A 17,336-nucleotide genomic window follows, 5' to 3' on the forward strand; every position below is an offset into this window, starting at 1 on the left:
CAAGAAAAACTGCCTCAGCAAAAAAAATTACTCGGGTGAAAAGTCTGGTTCTCACGGGAGTAACAATAGGAGAGCTGAAAACGCATTGTTTCTCTTGCGCTGGTCTGCCTGCATCATTGTTTCAGACAGAAACATGCTCAGGACACCCAGCCCCTTCCTGTCCATGAGGGAGGGAAAGACTTTCTTGTTCTGGGTTATTTTCATCATCATAGTTCCTATATCGACTTACAAAACAGTGCCCATCCATAAAAAGCATTAGAAAATGTGCTTAAGCCTGCAGAAGGACGTTGTTCCACAGTTGTTTATAACTGAGCTTTGTTTCCTAGAATTACAGGTTACCTACCCATCAGCATTTTGTACTGTGTCGATACCTATTTGAGAAAACCATAGATCTAAAGGATACTTTGTTTTATTTTGTTTCAAGATGTATTTACACAGAGAGACAGGTACACACACCACATTTCCAATACAACGCTGTTTTATGTATATGTGGAAAGAAGGGAACAGACACCTACCATGTCTTCCAGCTGCATCTGAATCTGCCGGTGTACTTCTGCCATCTGAAACAGCACGTCCCCTGCAAAACAGAAAGAGAGAGAAAAGAGATGGCATTAAAAACTCCCAGCTCTGTGAAGTCACACCGTGCAAGACCATGCAGCCAACAAACATGGCGGACAGGAAGCCAGAATGAACGGGATGGTGAGTTGTCAAGTCATGAGAGATTAACAAGTACACAACAAAAATAAACAGAATGGGGGGGAGGGGGAACGTAAAATCAATAAATAAAATCAATACAAAAGGTGCCTTTTTAAATTACTCAAGCTTATTATTATTAAATATTGTTATCATCAATTATAGGTTTTAAAAGGGTTTTAAAATTAGAAAAAAAAAAAAAAAAAAAAAAAAGCAAAACTCAAACAGAAGAGAAAACAAAAACAAACTGTGAGCCATGCAGCAGGGAGGAGGAGAAATGATTTATTATTATTTTTTTTTTATTTTTTTATTTTTTAATACCTACATGCTGCCTCTTCTGAATATGCAATGCATTGTAAAAAAAAAGGAACAAAAAGATCTAGATTGAGCAAAGAACAGAAGTAAAAAAGACCTCGAGACAGTGAGAACAGTTACCTGGGAATAATGAGACACACACAGAGGTTTCCTCGACACAGTCAAACCCCTTTAATGAGAACCAGAGAGGGCCTGTCCGTTGGGGGTCCTTATTAAACACAGTGGATACAACAGCCATGAACAAACAGCGCTCAATATCCATTTATGTGTGGGAAATATATTGCAGTGTCTAGCGCCTAGTCTCAATTTCAGGGGAAAAAAAATAAAAATTAAGCCTAATGAAGAGACTGGAAGGTATGCAGTGTGGCCTAGTGGTTAGATTTGAGGAATACCGGGAGGAATCAAGCATGGCCTAGTAGTGAGCCAAAGGACTGGGATGGATGCAGTGTGGCCTAGTGGTTAGAGCCGAGGGACTAGGAGGGATGCAGTGTGACCTATATGTTGATGCGGAGGGACTGAAAGGGAAGCCGTGCGGCCTAGTAGTTGCAGTTGATGGATTGGAAAGGAGACTGGGAGGTTAAAGCCGATGGAAGCAGTTTGGCCTAGTTGTTAGAGCTAAGGAGGCAGTGTGGCCTAGGGGTTAGGGTTGAAGGACTGGGAACAAAGGAGTGTGGCTTAGGGGTTGGTTGAAGACAAGGGACTGGCAGTTGAAAATAAAATAATGTATTTTTAAAATGAGTCATCTAATGTGAATTAAGAATCTGCTTTAAAAAGTGTCAACACCTTGTCTCCCTTGGTGAGGCTGAGCGGCTAAACCGAATAAGAAATTATAATTAAAATCACAGGGGACCAGGACTGGGAGAACTGCTGAGGGCAACTACAGAGTTTTGTGTAGGTTTAATGAGAGAGACCTCTCCTTGCACACAGCATGGGGAGAAATCTTTGTTCACCATTTAGCCGATCCTGTCAGAGTCCTTACTAATGAGGTTTGACCGGGTTTCAAATAAATTAAAACACCATGTAATGCAAACTGTTACACACAGATGGGATTTTGTTTCAGTAGAGAACATTGCTAGCTGCACACACTGTAGACTTTACCCACATTAGTTTGCACTGGGGTTAGTGCCAACAACAACAACAAGTCCTAGTGGAGAAAGAATTGGCCATTAAAAAAAAAGTTTTATTAGGGCTATTCTTTGAATGGTCCCCCCCCCCCTCCAAATGCTAATTTCCAGTTCAGGCATGCATTTAAAAATTGGGAACAACTTGAACAGCTTATCTATAGTGTGGAAATCCTTCTTGCTGAGGGAAGGGGGTGCTCTGGATGTAGGTCACCCTAAAGCCCACCAAGAAAAACAAAACAAACACACCACACACACACTGCAAAGCTGGAAGATACAATATTAACACCATTTTGACCCCACACTATGATAGATGGACTTGACAGCAGCAGGATACATGTAGACTGGGCAAATATAAAACATGTTAAGGGAAAAACAAACTTCCTCTTTAACTCGATTGAGATTACTGTATGGAGTGCACAGAGGTTAAATACTGCAATTGCTCAAAGTCATAAAATCATTAAAACCATATGAAGCACCCCCTAGAGCGATATTCCTACAGCACAGTTGAATGTGCATACTGGGTTCAAAGACAGCTTCTGAATACTAAACAGGAAAACCTGGGGTGATGCAAGCTTCCCTTTCAGCACAGACAAGCCTGCACACTGCTGAGCCCGGGTTCACCCATGCCATTCACCGGCATAGCTAAGCAGCACAGATTTTATAATCACAACTCCTGTGGACACGCCCGACAGAAACAACTGCTGTAGCAGGGTAAACAACTGTCTAGATTACTGGACTCCTTGCAAAGGCGTGTCATTAACTGATACATGTGCGGTCAGCATGTCGCCAACAGAGTGGCCCAGTTGGAGTGTCCTTCACTGACCATGAAGGCGAGAGACTGAGGAAGGGTTTGCTAGTCATGAATGTGGACGAAAGCTCATTTGGAGCAAGCTGATTTCCCTTGGTGATCTAAAGAGGCACTCCATTAAGCAGCAGTCCAGTGATCACCCAAGGGCTGCGTAAACTGCTTTTTAAAAAAGGGATTATAGCTTTTCTAATCAATACAGCCAAACAAACAAACAAACATAACTGCAGCGGGCCAGTTCACATGGGGAATTGTCCCTGAACCCCAGACTTGCCAATAAGTTTAGTCTGTTTATGGACAGTTTTTCCAGTCTAAACAGAGCATGATGAAGTTGCTGTTAAAATGACAGCCAACACCTTGTAAATAGAGAAATAAGGGAAGATAGTCCTTCACAGCCAATGAACTCTAGCCATGCTGAGGCAAGCTAGTCTGCTCAGCTTTGCATGTGATCACCTGATCATGGCAACTGAACCTCTCTCTCTCAACTCCCCAGCAACAGACTTTCCCAGGACAGCTTGATTATACCCCTGGGGAAAAAAGACGGGATTAGACTGGATTTTGCACTCTGCCACAAACCACGATGACGCAGAGAATAATAAACTACTGACCCCACTCTATACCTGTAGGTTTGACCAGACATTTCATTATCACATCAGATCTTTACCTGGGATTGAGAGGTGTCAGTCAGCATCTGACCTGGATTGTGCGATTCAGAGGGTTTACAAACACACAGCCACTCCCACGGTACACTAGATAAAATACTATGTCAAAAATAAAACTGCTTCTCAAACCAAATTTCCATAGATTAAAGGATTTATGATTACCAGTTCCGCAGTCTTGGAAAACCACAATGGGAGGAGCTGAAAGTCTTCCTACATTGCTATCAAAAGGTCAGTTGCAAATCGACGGACAGTGAGGCTACCAGGGCTGGAGTCATTTCCTGTTTTTAAAATCAATTCCCATTCTCTTTTAAATCAGTTTCAATACACCATTCATCAAAACTGCAATGAGAAGTGTTCTGCTAAAAACAAGCTTCTCACAGTGGCAACAAATAACTTCAATTGAAGTCACTCTTAGACAATTCAATTGGCTTCAGATGAAAGCAGCTGAACAAGCAAAACATTGTCTCTGAAATAGGAATTGGAAATTGATTTTAAAAAGGATTGAAGAACCGGAATTGACTCCGACCCTGAGCGCTACAAACAATAGAAACGCCGGTAAGTAGCCAACAGCATCAGGAGGGCATTGCACTGGCAAGGGCACATAGCAAAGCTACATTGCAATGCTAATACAAGAGTTGGCATTGGGTGGTACAATGGCATACGTTAATTTCAGTGAAGGAGATTCCTTGCGATCTTGAGTGACTCAAGATCCAACTGTGGAGTCCCACAAGGGGTTTTAAGAGTTTCATCGAAAAATAAATAAATAAATACATACATACATACATCACTGGCTGATTGCATCAGATACCCGTCTGCCTCCAACTGTGTCTGATTCACTCAATCAGTCTCTGTAACAGTGTTCAGAGTGGAAATGCCATCTTCCACTCAGGAAGGAAGGCTCTTCTGAACTCAGCATGTGGGCACTTTGAGAGACCTATTACTATCATCATCAATTACTGAAGGTGAAACTCAGAAGAAACCTTGGCAAGTGAGACTAGCGTTTCAGCAGAGGCATCCGACTGCGCTTAAGTTTCTCTTCTTGCAAGTTTGTGAAGTGTTTCAAGTCGCAGGTGAGTTAGCACGGCAGGATCTGCAGAGCATGAGAAGAATCAGATACTCAACACAAGCTTGGGAGTGAACCCTGCCCCCCCCCCCCCTACTAGTGAAAACTACAAGGAAAGTTTAAATCTGCTGTGATGTATTTATCTGGGAGGGAGGGCTCCAAACCTCTCCTGTTGTATTAACTTTGGAAACCGCTAGCGTTAAATCGCCATAATGGTTCAAATATCAGCAGAATGTAGAGAGATTGCGCAGCCAATTATTAGTTTTAGTGCAATTAATGTAATCAACATAAATCAATTACAATTTTTTGCTCATGTTACAGTCATTTTCCTTTTTTTAAATGATACACAAACATTAATAAAAAAGGTACAACTATGGCCTGAAACATCTCAGATAAAAAGACAATAGATCAGGTTTAACCGCTAGGCAGCTAGGAGCTGTGCTAAGACAATTCATCCCGAAAATGAGTTTGTGTTCCCAGAGCCTGGACCAACATTGGTCTCCCGTCAGCCGTGATATATTATATAACAATGCCCTCCCGACCAAACACAAATCTCAAGATGCCAACCATGCTGGAAGCGCTTCAAACAGTTTGTATTCCCATTGTTTTGGTTTGCTCTCCAGTGTCCACTGGCAGATGTTCCAGAGAGATACAATTCAAAAGAACATCCAATAAAATTAAATTTACAGAAAGAAAAAAAAATACATAATTACAAAAAAAAAAAAAAAAACTAACACCTCCTCCTCAAGAAATGAAGAACGCAATCCTCTGATTAGGCAAAGCTGGGGAGTTAATGCGCTTGGCTACGAGATTGCTTTCATGCTAATGTTGTGAAGCCATGGAGACACACTGAGATTACAAATCTACAGTCAGCAGGCTTTAACTCCTTGGCGTACTAGAAATAGAGTTATATGCATTGCTGAGACAGTGGGGTCTAGAGGGGGTCAGATGGAGTGAGTTAGGGATGCTGTTATGAGGTACAGAAGGGTAGAGGTTGTGGGAGGTATAGAGGGACAGACTGAAAGTACAGGAAGTCCAAAGGGATGATTCCGTGTTCCAATGGAATGTTGCCTCATTTCACACGGAACTGGCTTGCAGGAACCTGTGAGCAGTGCAATTGTGCCTGTGGCATCAGAACATCTGCTTTGAATTGAAATCACATGCTGTTATCTTTGTGTTCAACAGACACATTGTATTGTATTGTATTCATCTCCCTTCAGCAGGAAACAAAACGCACAGAGAAGTATCCAAGCTTCCTCTTCATACTTCAAATGGAGTTTGCATTATTTAAACAAATTAGCAAAAAAAAGAAAAAAAAAAAACACACACACCACACAAACCTCCCTAAAAATGCACACAAAAGCTTAACTTCTAAACAACCTTATAAAGAGGAGAGGCTATACATTCCAATAGCCAGAACATGTATCAACTACACCAGTATCTCCTGAAAGGATACCAATAAGACATTATAAAAATGTGTGTATTTTTTAACAGTCACTTGAAACAATAAGCACATGCAGCATTACATTTTGTCAAACTGTTAATCATTAGTGTAGTGAATCGTGATCTAGTCTGAGAATATTGGACAGGTGTGAAAGAATGCATATACAAATGAGAGGAGTGGTCGTGAAAAAACGTCCAGCTCATAAGATATAACTTTCACTAGCCCATGCGAATCACAAGCCACAGCTCATCACAAGGACCTTGGGCTAGTTTCACAGACTGTGATTAGCACCAATTGTGGCCTACCCTACCTATGTTAACATTAGGTAGTCCATGATCAGTGCAAACCAGGGTGTGTGAAACCAGACGCTTAGGTTTAATACCACCAGATATTGTTGAATTACAATCTGATGACCCGTTCACCAAGCAGATTTAAATGTAGGCATGACATTGGGAAATAAAATAAAGTCGGCACCAGAAGGGCTTTCTTTTATTTTATTAAGGGTCTATTAAATGATTTCCCTTCTTCACTTTATAGAAGCGAGTGGCATGAATAACATACAGGGGGCTATTAAAATGGGCAGGATATCCTGCCTCGCCCCACTTACACCGAGAGCAGTCTGCGGCACAAAAAGGCAGCTGTTAAATACAGGCTCCCTCCCAACCAGTGCTTTCCCCTTCCCTTACAGGACACTGACTGGAAAATACCAGTCAGCATGGGAGAACTGAAAAAGAGCATTGACCAGTGGCTTCCTGATTGCAAGGGGTAATGGGCACACAAGATGTTCAAATGGTTCAGGGTGCAGGCTACTTACAGCTGTCACTGACTCACTTACCCAGCCTAGTTATAGCCTTATATAATAAAATACAAAAGCACGTTAATAAAACGCTCTAAGAATCCTGCACCTTCTGTAGAAAATATTTTTCTATAAAATTTGTTATGACATTTACATACCAGTTGTTACTTCACAGGATTTCCACCGCATTTCCTTTCCATATGAAAGTATCAATTGTTATGAATAATTCTATAGAACTTAAATAGAAGCATTGCAGGGAGACCATTAAGCTGTCAGTATCAAACTGCTGTTGTCAGCAGCAGGAGTTACTATGGAAGAGGGATCATTATCAGAAACATAGAACTAGGGCACAAAGCCTGTGTGTGGGTGTGTGGGTGAGTGGGTGAGTGTGTGTGTGGAGGGAGGGGGAGGCTAGCAGACAGGAAGAAGGGAAGCTAACTCTGATCTTCACAGTATTCTTATTAAGATTTCCCGTTTGATGGGGGCGTTGTGTGTGTGGGGGGGTGCATTTTGCAGGTGGGGTGGCTGCCAGAGTTCTGTAATGATCCAGAGCAGGAGCTAGCAATTCTTCACTGGGGTCTCAGCTGACAGCAACAAGAATATGCAATTTTTTTACGAAGTTATTTGTTATGCAGGCCAGTGAACTGCATGCCTTTTAAATTGCAGAGAACAGGGAGTCGGGTCTAATCCCAACTCGCTCACTCTCTCCTAGTCCTACTGGAGGTGGAGCTGTGCGGGGGTGTGGACTGGTGCAACAGATGAGCAACACAGAAACTAATTTGGCTTTCAAGAGTAAGTAGTGGGGTTCTCAAAAATATAGCATTACACGTCCCCACGTGTTGCTGCAACTGTTTAAATAAAGTACCTGCCATTTTTCTTGACATTATTAACATCCTGACAACTTTTTATACTTATAACTGTAAAAGTCTGTTTCATAGTTCTTTTCAAAATGTCTGCTCTAGTGCACTGGGGTTTGAGATCTGTCCTCTAAAGTCACTGCAGGAAGAGCAATATATAGCAGTATATTTTAAAAGGAAAACTTTCTGTTCTAATTAGATAGTGTGCCTAGGACTGTAGCCAGACCAGGAGAGTGAAGATGACCTACAGCACAGGAAGTCGTCAGGTAACAGGAAACTTCAGTAATTTAAAAAGTCTTGTTTCACAACAATGCTAATAAGATGCAAGTCATGGTTACTGTTAAAACAGACACATTCAATGAAATTGAAATGACACCAATGACTAATGCTTCTACATAGTAAGAACGCATTGACTGACTGGAAGAGATTATTAAGGACTCCAGAAGCTGCCTATTGAAAAAACCATTCCTTCAATTTGTTTTAATTAGATGTCAGCTCCAGACATCAATCATCTAAACTGCTTCGCTGGTACCTGGAGTTCCACTTAACTGTGAATCTACTGATCAAGCATCTGGCTGGCTGCGGTGACATTCACAGAAAGCCAATGCAGAGATGCTGGAGTGAAAAGGAAGCCAGGCTGCTGTACTGTGCACACCGCAGTGCCGCGTGCAGAAACTGCAGAAGGGAAGGGAATGGAATGGAATGACCTGGGGACCCCCTTTGACACCTCCATTAGAGTAATCTCCTGCTTCTTGAGCAGGTGGTGCCCAGCAGTGAAAATGGGGCACGTCTTGCAGGCACATTCAGAAAATGTTTGTTATATAACTGCAAAATGCACTGGGGATTATAGACTTCTTCCAAGGCTAAAAATACACACAGAGCATACTGCAAGTGTCACAGTACAGCAAACATGGGCAAGGTTTCTCGAATGTCACCAGTAACATTAAACACTTCAATCTCAGCAGACCAACGCACGCTGCAGCTGAAGGCTTTAAAAAGCTATTTAAATAATTTCATAAATCTTACCTGCTGCGCAATACAGGTAAATTATATATTTCTTCTTTAGCAATAACCCTTTTAAGTTTCATTGCATTACCAATTACACTCAATGGTTCAAGAAACTCAAATCAATTATTCTGATTCCACACAGGAACCCAGCTGGTATATAAAGCAAAGGTTTAAAAGGAAGATATTGCACATGGCTCTTGAAAGAGTTTCTGTAAATTGAAAAGAGTAATGTTAGCTTCCTTTTACGGTTTCCAGTAGGAAATAAACCTAACCTTGTTCCTTCAATTGATGCGATTCAATCTGAGAGCAGATGGTAGTTTCTTTGTATTAGCTTTATACTCTCGCAGCTGCTGTGAGAGGAGGGTTTCATTTACTGCTCCACTCCACACATTCACTCACACTGCCCTCAACTTTTAATATTTCTCTCCTGATCTTTTTGGCCTCTTTGGCCCACGGTAGCAGACATGCCAAGGTCAGATATCCGAATGAGTGAGAATTGAATAACGTTAGACTGCTAAAATTGAGACTGCATTAGGTGGTGTAAATAGCATATACTTAAAATCAGTAATTAATGACATAATCAACTAGATTTTGCTGTTTTTGTGGACTAAAATAAATTTGTCTGGCACCCTGATTGTGGCATTCTAACCCCATCTTCAGGTAGCATGAGAGCATTGAGGCTATCCCATTGCTGTGATCAGTGTTCACCCATTAACCACAGCGACACAGAGCTCAGAAGCTACAGTGCATGTTTCACACAGAGGCCACGTTTGATAGGGCTGGCGTTCGTTCAAACTCACCCTGTCCGTCGGATTCCAGGCACTGAAAGAATAGGCCATTGTTCAGCCTCTGCTGAAACCACAAGCTAATCGGATTTGGGCGCAGAGTAGAGAGCACCACTCGCTTTGCCTTGGCACTGCCCCAAAGTGGCTCAGTCTGTGCCACGCTGCCTTGCACCATTCTTTACAGGGGAACAGGGTGCACCAAGGCAGGGCAGTTCGCATTGCTTCAGCTCGCATTGTTTCAGCAGCATTTTGCTATTACAGGCAGTGAAAAGATCACAGCAAGGAGTTAAACTCTCAAATCAGAAGATATTCAGAAATAAAATGAAGCCACTTCATCGTGGTGTTGTACCAGCTGGCATGTCCGCCACTCATTGCTTATTTGTAAAGAAAACTGAGAAACTCTTAGCCATTGGTCTGCTGTGACTTTATACATGTGTGTATGCGTTTGAAATCACATTGTTACAATTATTCATTTGTAAAACCTTTTGTAAAAGCTTTGTAGAACCCGTTTGGGTGGGGTTCTGTGTGCCGATAATGTGTTTACAGCTAGGGGAAGGGAATTAGGACAGAGAAGACAGAAAGGCTGTGGAAGAGAATAGAGCCTATATAAATGTTAGATATAGAGATTACTTCATTGAGTTTTCTTACAACCAATAAACACCATGCTAATTTGGCCAGGGAATTCGTCCAGACGTGGTAAATATTACTTTCGTTCTGTATTAGGCTATCAAATTATAAACTAATATGGTTTATAAGTGGTCACAATTTTATATATAAAAATGTGTCCTACAGTTTAGACTGACTAATATTAACTGTTGGTAAAAAGGCCATGAACCTTACACTGGGGGATGGTCTATTTATTTTTGGTAAACCGATATATTTAATTCTCAGAATGTTATAACTGTAATCTGAGATGTTGTGGTAGAATATAGTTTGAATTAGTGTGTATCATACTTTTTGTTGTAGTATGTGTTTGTGAGAGGGAGAACCCAGTCGCTGGTTCTTGAGCAGATGTGTTCAGCTGGGACACGCAACAGGAGACGAGTTGCTAGGCAACCAATTGAGAAGGTAGGCTCGCCTGGCACAGAGCTGATCGGGCGGGTACTGATTGACTAGGGGGTGTGCCCGGGGAGCCTGCGCGCAGCTCAAAAAGTGTCTGCTCGAGGTGACTGCACCGCCCTGCTACACAGAGGGGTGCTTTGTGTACATCGAGAAGGACAGCGTCTGGTCCACAGGATAACTTTCAACTGCAGGACCGTGCCTGTGAAGGCTCTGCCCAGCCAGGACTGTCATAAAGACCCAGAGTCGCTGGGAGGCCGGGACTTCGGGAGCAACAGCAGTTTAGGGGAAGTTGATCCCAACCAGTATAAAAGATGGTTTCGTACTGTAGTAGGTTCTTGGAGCGGGACGTCTCTCTGAACAAGGCTAGCGTTTGCCTTTTATTTTTAGCTTTGTTTTCTTTATTAAATCGGACACTAGGGCTACCAATGCAGCATCTGTGTGTTTAATAAATCTGCGTGCCTGTGTGGCGTGTTAACACCCAATGCTCTGTTACAGTGTTATATATCAATTTGAATAAAAGAATACATATCAAAATTGAATTATTATTACAGAGAACCAATTATCTTATAAGTAAAAATCCAGCACCTTTAATATGGGACCTGCCTGCTCAGCGTGACTGGATAGAGGTGGGAAAGGGAGCCTATCCTATTCCCATGGGAGATGGGAGAAGTGAATGGGATTAAAAACAGGCTTTGAGTGGTAAACAATAGGGCCAGGTATACAGAGGTGTAGGTGTCTAGGAAGAGGTAACTGGAGAGGGGAACAGCCCTGTCGAAACGCAGGCTTGGGGGGTTCTGACAATACAAATGAGAACACCCTGAACGTTCAACGGAAATACTTTAGACCTTGATTTGCCTTCGCTATAGAAAAGAGTTAAAGACAAGAAACAATCTTATTTGGGAGTCAAGGACATCTGAAATTGTTTTATTAAAATTATAGCAATTGTGTTGGGTCTTCTGCACAAAATGTAGGTTATGTTTGGTCAATTTTTCAGGAACTAAAAACAAAACCAAGTTGACATAAAGGTGTGGTCTTTAGATGGAAGAGCTTTACAGTGAACCAGGTTAATTACCGACAACGGAGGACGGACGTGGACCTACTGTAGTTCACCTGCAGCAAGAAGGTTTTAAGATTTTGTCTGCTCAAAGCTCTCTCTCCTTTACACGTTCTTAATTCATTTTAAATGATTTTCTATTTCTTTTGAAATTACAGCACATTTGTACCTTTCAGAAGAAATCAGGCATTACCGTACACTTTTTTTGTCACTCTGGTATTAAATAACAACACACAAATGAAAAATTATATTAATAAATTAATAATGAGGTTAACTGTGCAAGACATTTGCAAGACATTTCCCTTGGGTGATCAAATCAATCAAATTGTCCTCTTACTCACAGTTCACAAAACCACTCGATACAGGCTCAACTGTGCATATTATAGGTCTGCCAATGTTCTTAATGGTGTGGTTTAACCATTTAACCAGCCTGTGCCATGCCATCTGATTCACATGGCTTTTCCCTCCTGCCCACCCAGTCACTCCCAGTATTCCACCTAGCAGCCATGCACCATGCAGACATAGAGGACTAGTCCTCCAGTGCTGCAAAACAGCACAGAATTTAGTTCAAACCAAGTCCAGCTGTGCTAATCATTGTAGATAATACTGATGATAGCATGATATTGTTTTTTTTTTTCAGAAATCAGGTGATGCTACACAGTAAACAAAGGTAAACAGTAGCTCATCTCAAGTTAATCCTGTGCACTGGAAGACAATGGTAGGTTGGAACAAAATCCAACAGAGGGACTGGAGTTGGCTACATCTGCTCCTGTATATCCCCTTAACCCACACCGACGCTGGCTCAGTGACTCACCAAGATCCTTAGAGCCTTGACTTTCGCTGGCAAGTTCACCCATCCTCACCAGTGCGTCGAAGTAGCCCTTGGCTGCAAATGTCACACCTGGAAATATGAAGCATTGGGCATCAAAATACGACCAGCAGCTATTACTGCATAGAGACAAGGGGCTGGATTCATAACAATAGCAAGCCAGTGCACTTAGAGGCCTGTGAATTCTTGATGAATACAGCCCCACATGCCCCTGTGTTTAAAAGCTTTTCACCATCAACAGCAGTGCAAAAAATAAAAACATAGGGCGTACACAGTAACAGGATCAAGGTTACAAAACTGGGTAAAATATTTTCTTGTTCATTTGTGCAGAGATGTACTGTACAGTGTGATCCCTATTGCAGCAACAGTACCACAATGAATTTCATTTTATTTCTACACATCATATCCTTCATTCCAATGCAAAACAAAAAAAGGAAAGGGCTGTGCAGTAGAGAAAAAGAAAGTTGCAGCAGAGTTGTTAATCTCCAAAAACCATTCCCCAGAAAAAAAAAAAAAAGCTTTGACCTGACCCCACCACCATTTCCGAAGCGATACATTTCAAATGAATAAGCTACTCTGCGTGCTAAAGATTGAAACTTGCCATCTTATATTAACCCCTAGCCCCTTCCATTTCCTTACAACCTAACTGAGCGAAAAGTAGGGCTCTTAAAGGTGTAGTACTAGAAATCGTAGTGCATCCACCACTTGCTCTATGATCTCAATAAAAAGCCTTGGAAGTAAAGCAAAAACACCCACGCAATACAAAGTGTTATTTATATGACTGCAAGTTACCGCCACTGCAGTAAGAAAGCTAATTGCAATTAATGCACAGTTGAATTTACAATGTATTAAGTGCAGTCTACTTGGTGCTAGTGCATCAGTTGAAGGGCCTTATAATTGGGACTCCAGAGAGAACCTTTGCCTTGGTTTGTTACCTGTGAGCTGCATACCTACTGTGCTGCCTAGCGAAATAACATCAGTCCTCATAAGTAAGAGCTTTTACAAGACACTCAGTTAAAACACATTTTGCAGAGAAAAAAAAACAGTGCTGTCAGCTGGATGTGAGAGTGAAACATTACTAGTGTGGCGCAGCGAGACTGTCCTGTGCTCTTGGTAGTTAATAAACAAACAGACAGCCGAGGACTCTGCAGCAACCTTCAGTTAAAAACTGTTAAATCGGGAGTTTCTGTTTTAACCCATTAAGAACCAAATTACGTTTTCTTTGAAAAAAAAAAATCAAAACCAGAACACAAGCTGGATTAAAATAATTTGATACATTAAATAAATAAATAATATTCCACAGAAATAAATTGAAATCCTTTGTTTCGGATACAAACTGCTACATCCTATTTTGAGTACGGTCAAGTTGTAAACCAGACCAGTGAAAATTCACACTGGCTATTAAGCTCAACACAGTGAATGGAGCTTCAGTTTCTTATTTTATATTGAGGTGTCGTAAAATAATCTGTAGGGCTATATTTGCAGAAATAACACTTACATTTAGACTTAACTTTTGCAGTTAACAAAATTAGAAGTTATAACGATATAGTTAGAGAATTTAAATAAAAATCAATGGGTCATCAAGTGTCATGAATGAACTTATTGACATGTGCAACTGGAAGGTAAAGTGTTTTTATCTTCCCGTTTGCCATTTGCAAAGAGGTTATTGACGGACGGTGTAAATGTTAAACGATGCTCCACTTATCGAAATGTCAATGACGTCTGTTTGCTCCAACAAAACACACCAGGTGGTCACTTGGGAATCCCATGCTGCTTCTGTGGAAATGAACCCTGGGTCGTCGATTCCTCAACATCTTATAAAGAGCAGAATCTAGCTACCCTAAAAGGAACCATATGCATGTCTTTCTTGATGGACGTCATCCTTCAATTTGCCACAGAACAACAAAGTAATCAGGATTGCTACTGTGCATTGTGCCTTCCATCTCAAGCCCAATGTAGGGCTGGGCAATTCAGTTTATAGTGGTGGCATTAAATGCATTCAAGGCTAGATGGTGAAACTTGGTGTGCAGCACAAGGGCATTACTTACTGCTGTACTTTGTTTTAATTGCTATGATGGAGCCGACGATACAAAAATAAATGTATTAGCTTTAGATGATTCACACCTAAATACAGGATTGGAAAGGATTCCTTGAAGGAAACAGTACTCTGCTGGTGTCCAGAGGCAACTCCAAATCTGTTAGCCTGACTTCAGGAGGATTTGTGGCTAAATCTCCTCAATTCTGTGATGAGGACAGGGGATTAAAAACCTGAAGGCAAGGAAATAACTAAACTAGGAAGAAACAATGTGCAACTCTTCTACTACTGTCCTCAGACACCATTCTCAGCACCTTTACTACTGTGCTATTCCACACTGCAGCCCAGCACTCTAGCGACTGAGCTACTCAAACCCAATACCCTCCACGCTGCAGCCCAGCACTCTTACCAGTGAGCTGCTCAAACATACTACCTTCCTATTAATTCACTACTGAACCTCAATCCTGAACTAGCTCAGTCACAAACTAGGTAAATAATTTCCTAAACCCGTCCCTCCTTGTATGTACTGTGATAAGATGTACCTTACTATATCTGGTACAGCTGCTCAGCCAAACCCTGGATTTTGCTATGTATCAGCTAGAAACACTTAATCCTTCCACAATCTCAAACATTTTCTATTTGCTTTAAGTCTTGGTGCTGAAGGCGCTGGGTGCGGCAATGGATTATTTACATGGGAAGATGTCCCTCACTAAAAATGAATCTCGTTTCTCTTCCTTTCGAATGTCTAACTCAGTTTTCTTTTGCTGTTCTTTGTGTAGCTTTCCACCAAGGGCTACATCAGAGGAGTTAGGACCACCAAATCCCAAAGCAGCATAACCCAGGGGAAATAGCTTCTGGATAGAGAACAAAAGACCACCACCAAAAGTCCATCTTGATCGTTTTCAAGAAGAGGTCAAATATTTTCTTTTGTGGGTTGCTAAGCATTCCAGGAGCTATGGCGCAATGCTCCCAAATAAACTCAGGAGTTTGTCCATTTAAAAAAAAAAAAAAAAAAAAAAAAAAAAATTCAAGCCGTTCAACTGCAAGCCAGCAAAGGGGTTATTGACCAACTGAAAGAAGCTACAACACAAATGTTTTTATTGCACGGTTTTATGAATTGCTTTGATATGTAAATCTTCCCTGTCATGCACTTCACTATGCAGGTCTCATGTGTGCAGTTTTGAAGGAAAACGCATGTTATAGCGAATGCACATTTTTATATATATAAGAATTATACAAAAGTCGGTTGAATAAAGCTCCCAGGTTTGCCTGTCTTGGTCTGTTGGATGAAGAGAAGTTTTCCCACCAGCCCTTTAATGCTTTCCTTTATGTTCTAAACCAACTAGCTTCTTCCCAGCCAATGACATGCTTTGATCCCAAAGACACTGCAATGATCTGGGCGACCATGCAACCCAAGAGCTTTCTGTAACCTTGTGTCCGACCAGATTTACATTTTACAAATGACAATTACTGTACATGTTTGTTAAAACACGTGTTGCTTTCAAAACTCCCCTACTGTACATGGCCAACTGAAGTGCATGGCAGCTGAGATTTATTAATAAGATTTGTTTCATTAGCTGTAAACCCTCTTTAAAAATTCTCTGGATGTGATGATCCCTTTGATATTTTGCTAGGTGAAATATTAAACCTCCTCTTTCCTCTGCCACACCCAAGCATCCCCTCTCCCATCCCCATCTTTAACATGGGATAGCATCTGGAACTGAATTGTACCCCCTCAAGGAGATCACATGCAATGTATGAGTTGTATTTAGTGAAAGATCAAACTCCATTCCAGTGCCTTTCCCACGTACGACAGAGAGACAGGTCCTCGCATAGTTTGCCCTCTTCAGATGTAGTTGAATTGTGTAAATTTCACTTGTTTTTCATTATGTATCCCCCTGAATCATGTGTATAGCGTTATTTTCTATCTTTTATAGGATATATTTAAGAAATGTATGTAACTGGGATATTCCCTCAAGACCCTTGTCCCATATTTCAGGGGGGTGGTCTTTAATGCCGTCTTACTGCAGCGGAGGACAGTAGAATATAGCCAACCAGAACATACTGTGCAGTGCACATATTTCAAAGCAGCAAGCACTTTGGGATACGTGTCTGCTATATATAAACTGTATAATAGCACTGAATGTCATTCAATTAGATCAGGACACTCTGTACGGATTTGTATTTTTATAAAGACAGATAGGTCCCTCCAATTCCCAATGCAAGAATCCTGGCTCTTGTTAGCCAGTTTTAAAAAAAAATACATAATGAATTAAAAAAAAATATATATAAAAATCAGTAGATCCAAGTGCTGCTGCAGTCAGGGAGTTTGCCAACTGCCTGGCAGTGGAGATACATTTAGACAGAAAAAAAAAAGTATTATTAAAAAAACACTTACTGGAAAGTGCCTTCTCGTAGCTCTTCCCCATGGCAACGAAGTTCCGCAGACAGGGATTGAACTGCTCCATGATGGACTGTAACAGAAATAGCAGGTTCTGTCAGCAGAGGCAGAAGCAGAGGCAGAGGCAGGCACAAGCCTTTGCATTAGCATCCCCTGCAAGCACACAGCCCCCGCGTACGAGGGCCCGGATTCATTCAGAAATTACTCCCACACAGAACTGAGGCACGAAAGACAGAGGGGAGGCGACGCACGCCCCCCCCCATCCTCCCGTCCCCCCGTCCCCCCGTCCCCCCGTCCCCCCTTCTCCAACCAGTTACGGCTTACTCAGCCCGCAGGCACCATTCGCCTACACACTGCTCATCTACACATGTCAGGATTCTTCTCAGCAATGTAATTGCTTTTC

General features: G+C 41.6%; 1 protein-coding gene across 9 annotated transcripts in view; it reads right to left on the minus strand.

The window, feature by feature from the left end:
• The window catches only part of LOC117423383 (brain-specific angiogenesis inhibitor 1-associated protein 2-like), a 52,012-nt gene that overhangs the window by 24,334 nt on the left and 10,342 nt on the right, over window positions 1–17,336 (minus strand). For all 9 annotated transcript variants that reach the window (XR_009307541.1, XM_034039050.3, XM_058989801.1 and 6 more), the window contains exons 2-4: window positions 16,931–17,006; window positions 12,483–12,569; window positions 516–577 (exon numbers count right to left, since the gene is read on the minus strand). Coding sequence is in view for 8 of the 9 variants with exons in the window: in XM_034039050.3 (XP_033894941.1) it covers window positions 516–577; window positions 12,483–12,569; window positions 16,931–17,006 (225 nt within the window). In the remaining variant the exon portion in view is untranslated. The remainder of the gene's footprint in view (window positions 1–515; window positions 578–12,482; window positions 12,570–16,930; window positions 17,007–17,336) is intronic.

Source organism: Acipenser ruthenus, chromosome 17 (assembly GCF_902713425.1).
Source record: "Acipenser ruthenus chromosome 17, fAciRut3.2 maternal haplotype, whole genome shotgun sequence".
Classification (NCBI taxonomy): Eukaryota; Metazoa; Chordata; class Actinopteri; order Acipenseriformes; family Acipenseridae; genus Acipenser; species Acipenser ruthenus.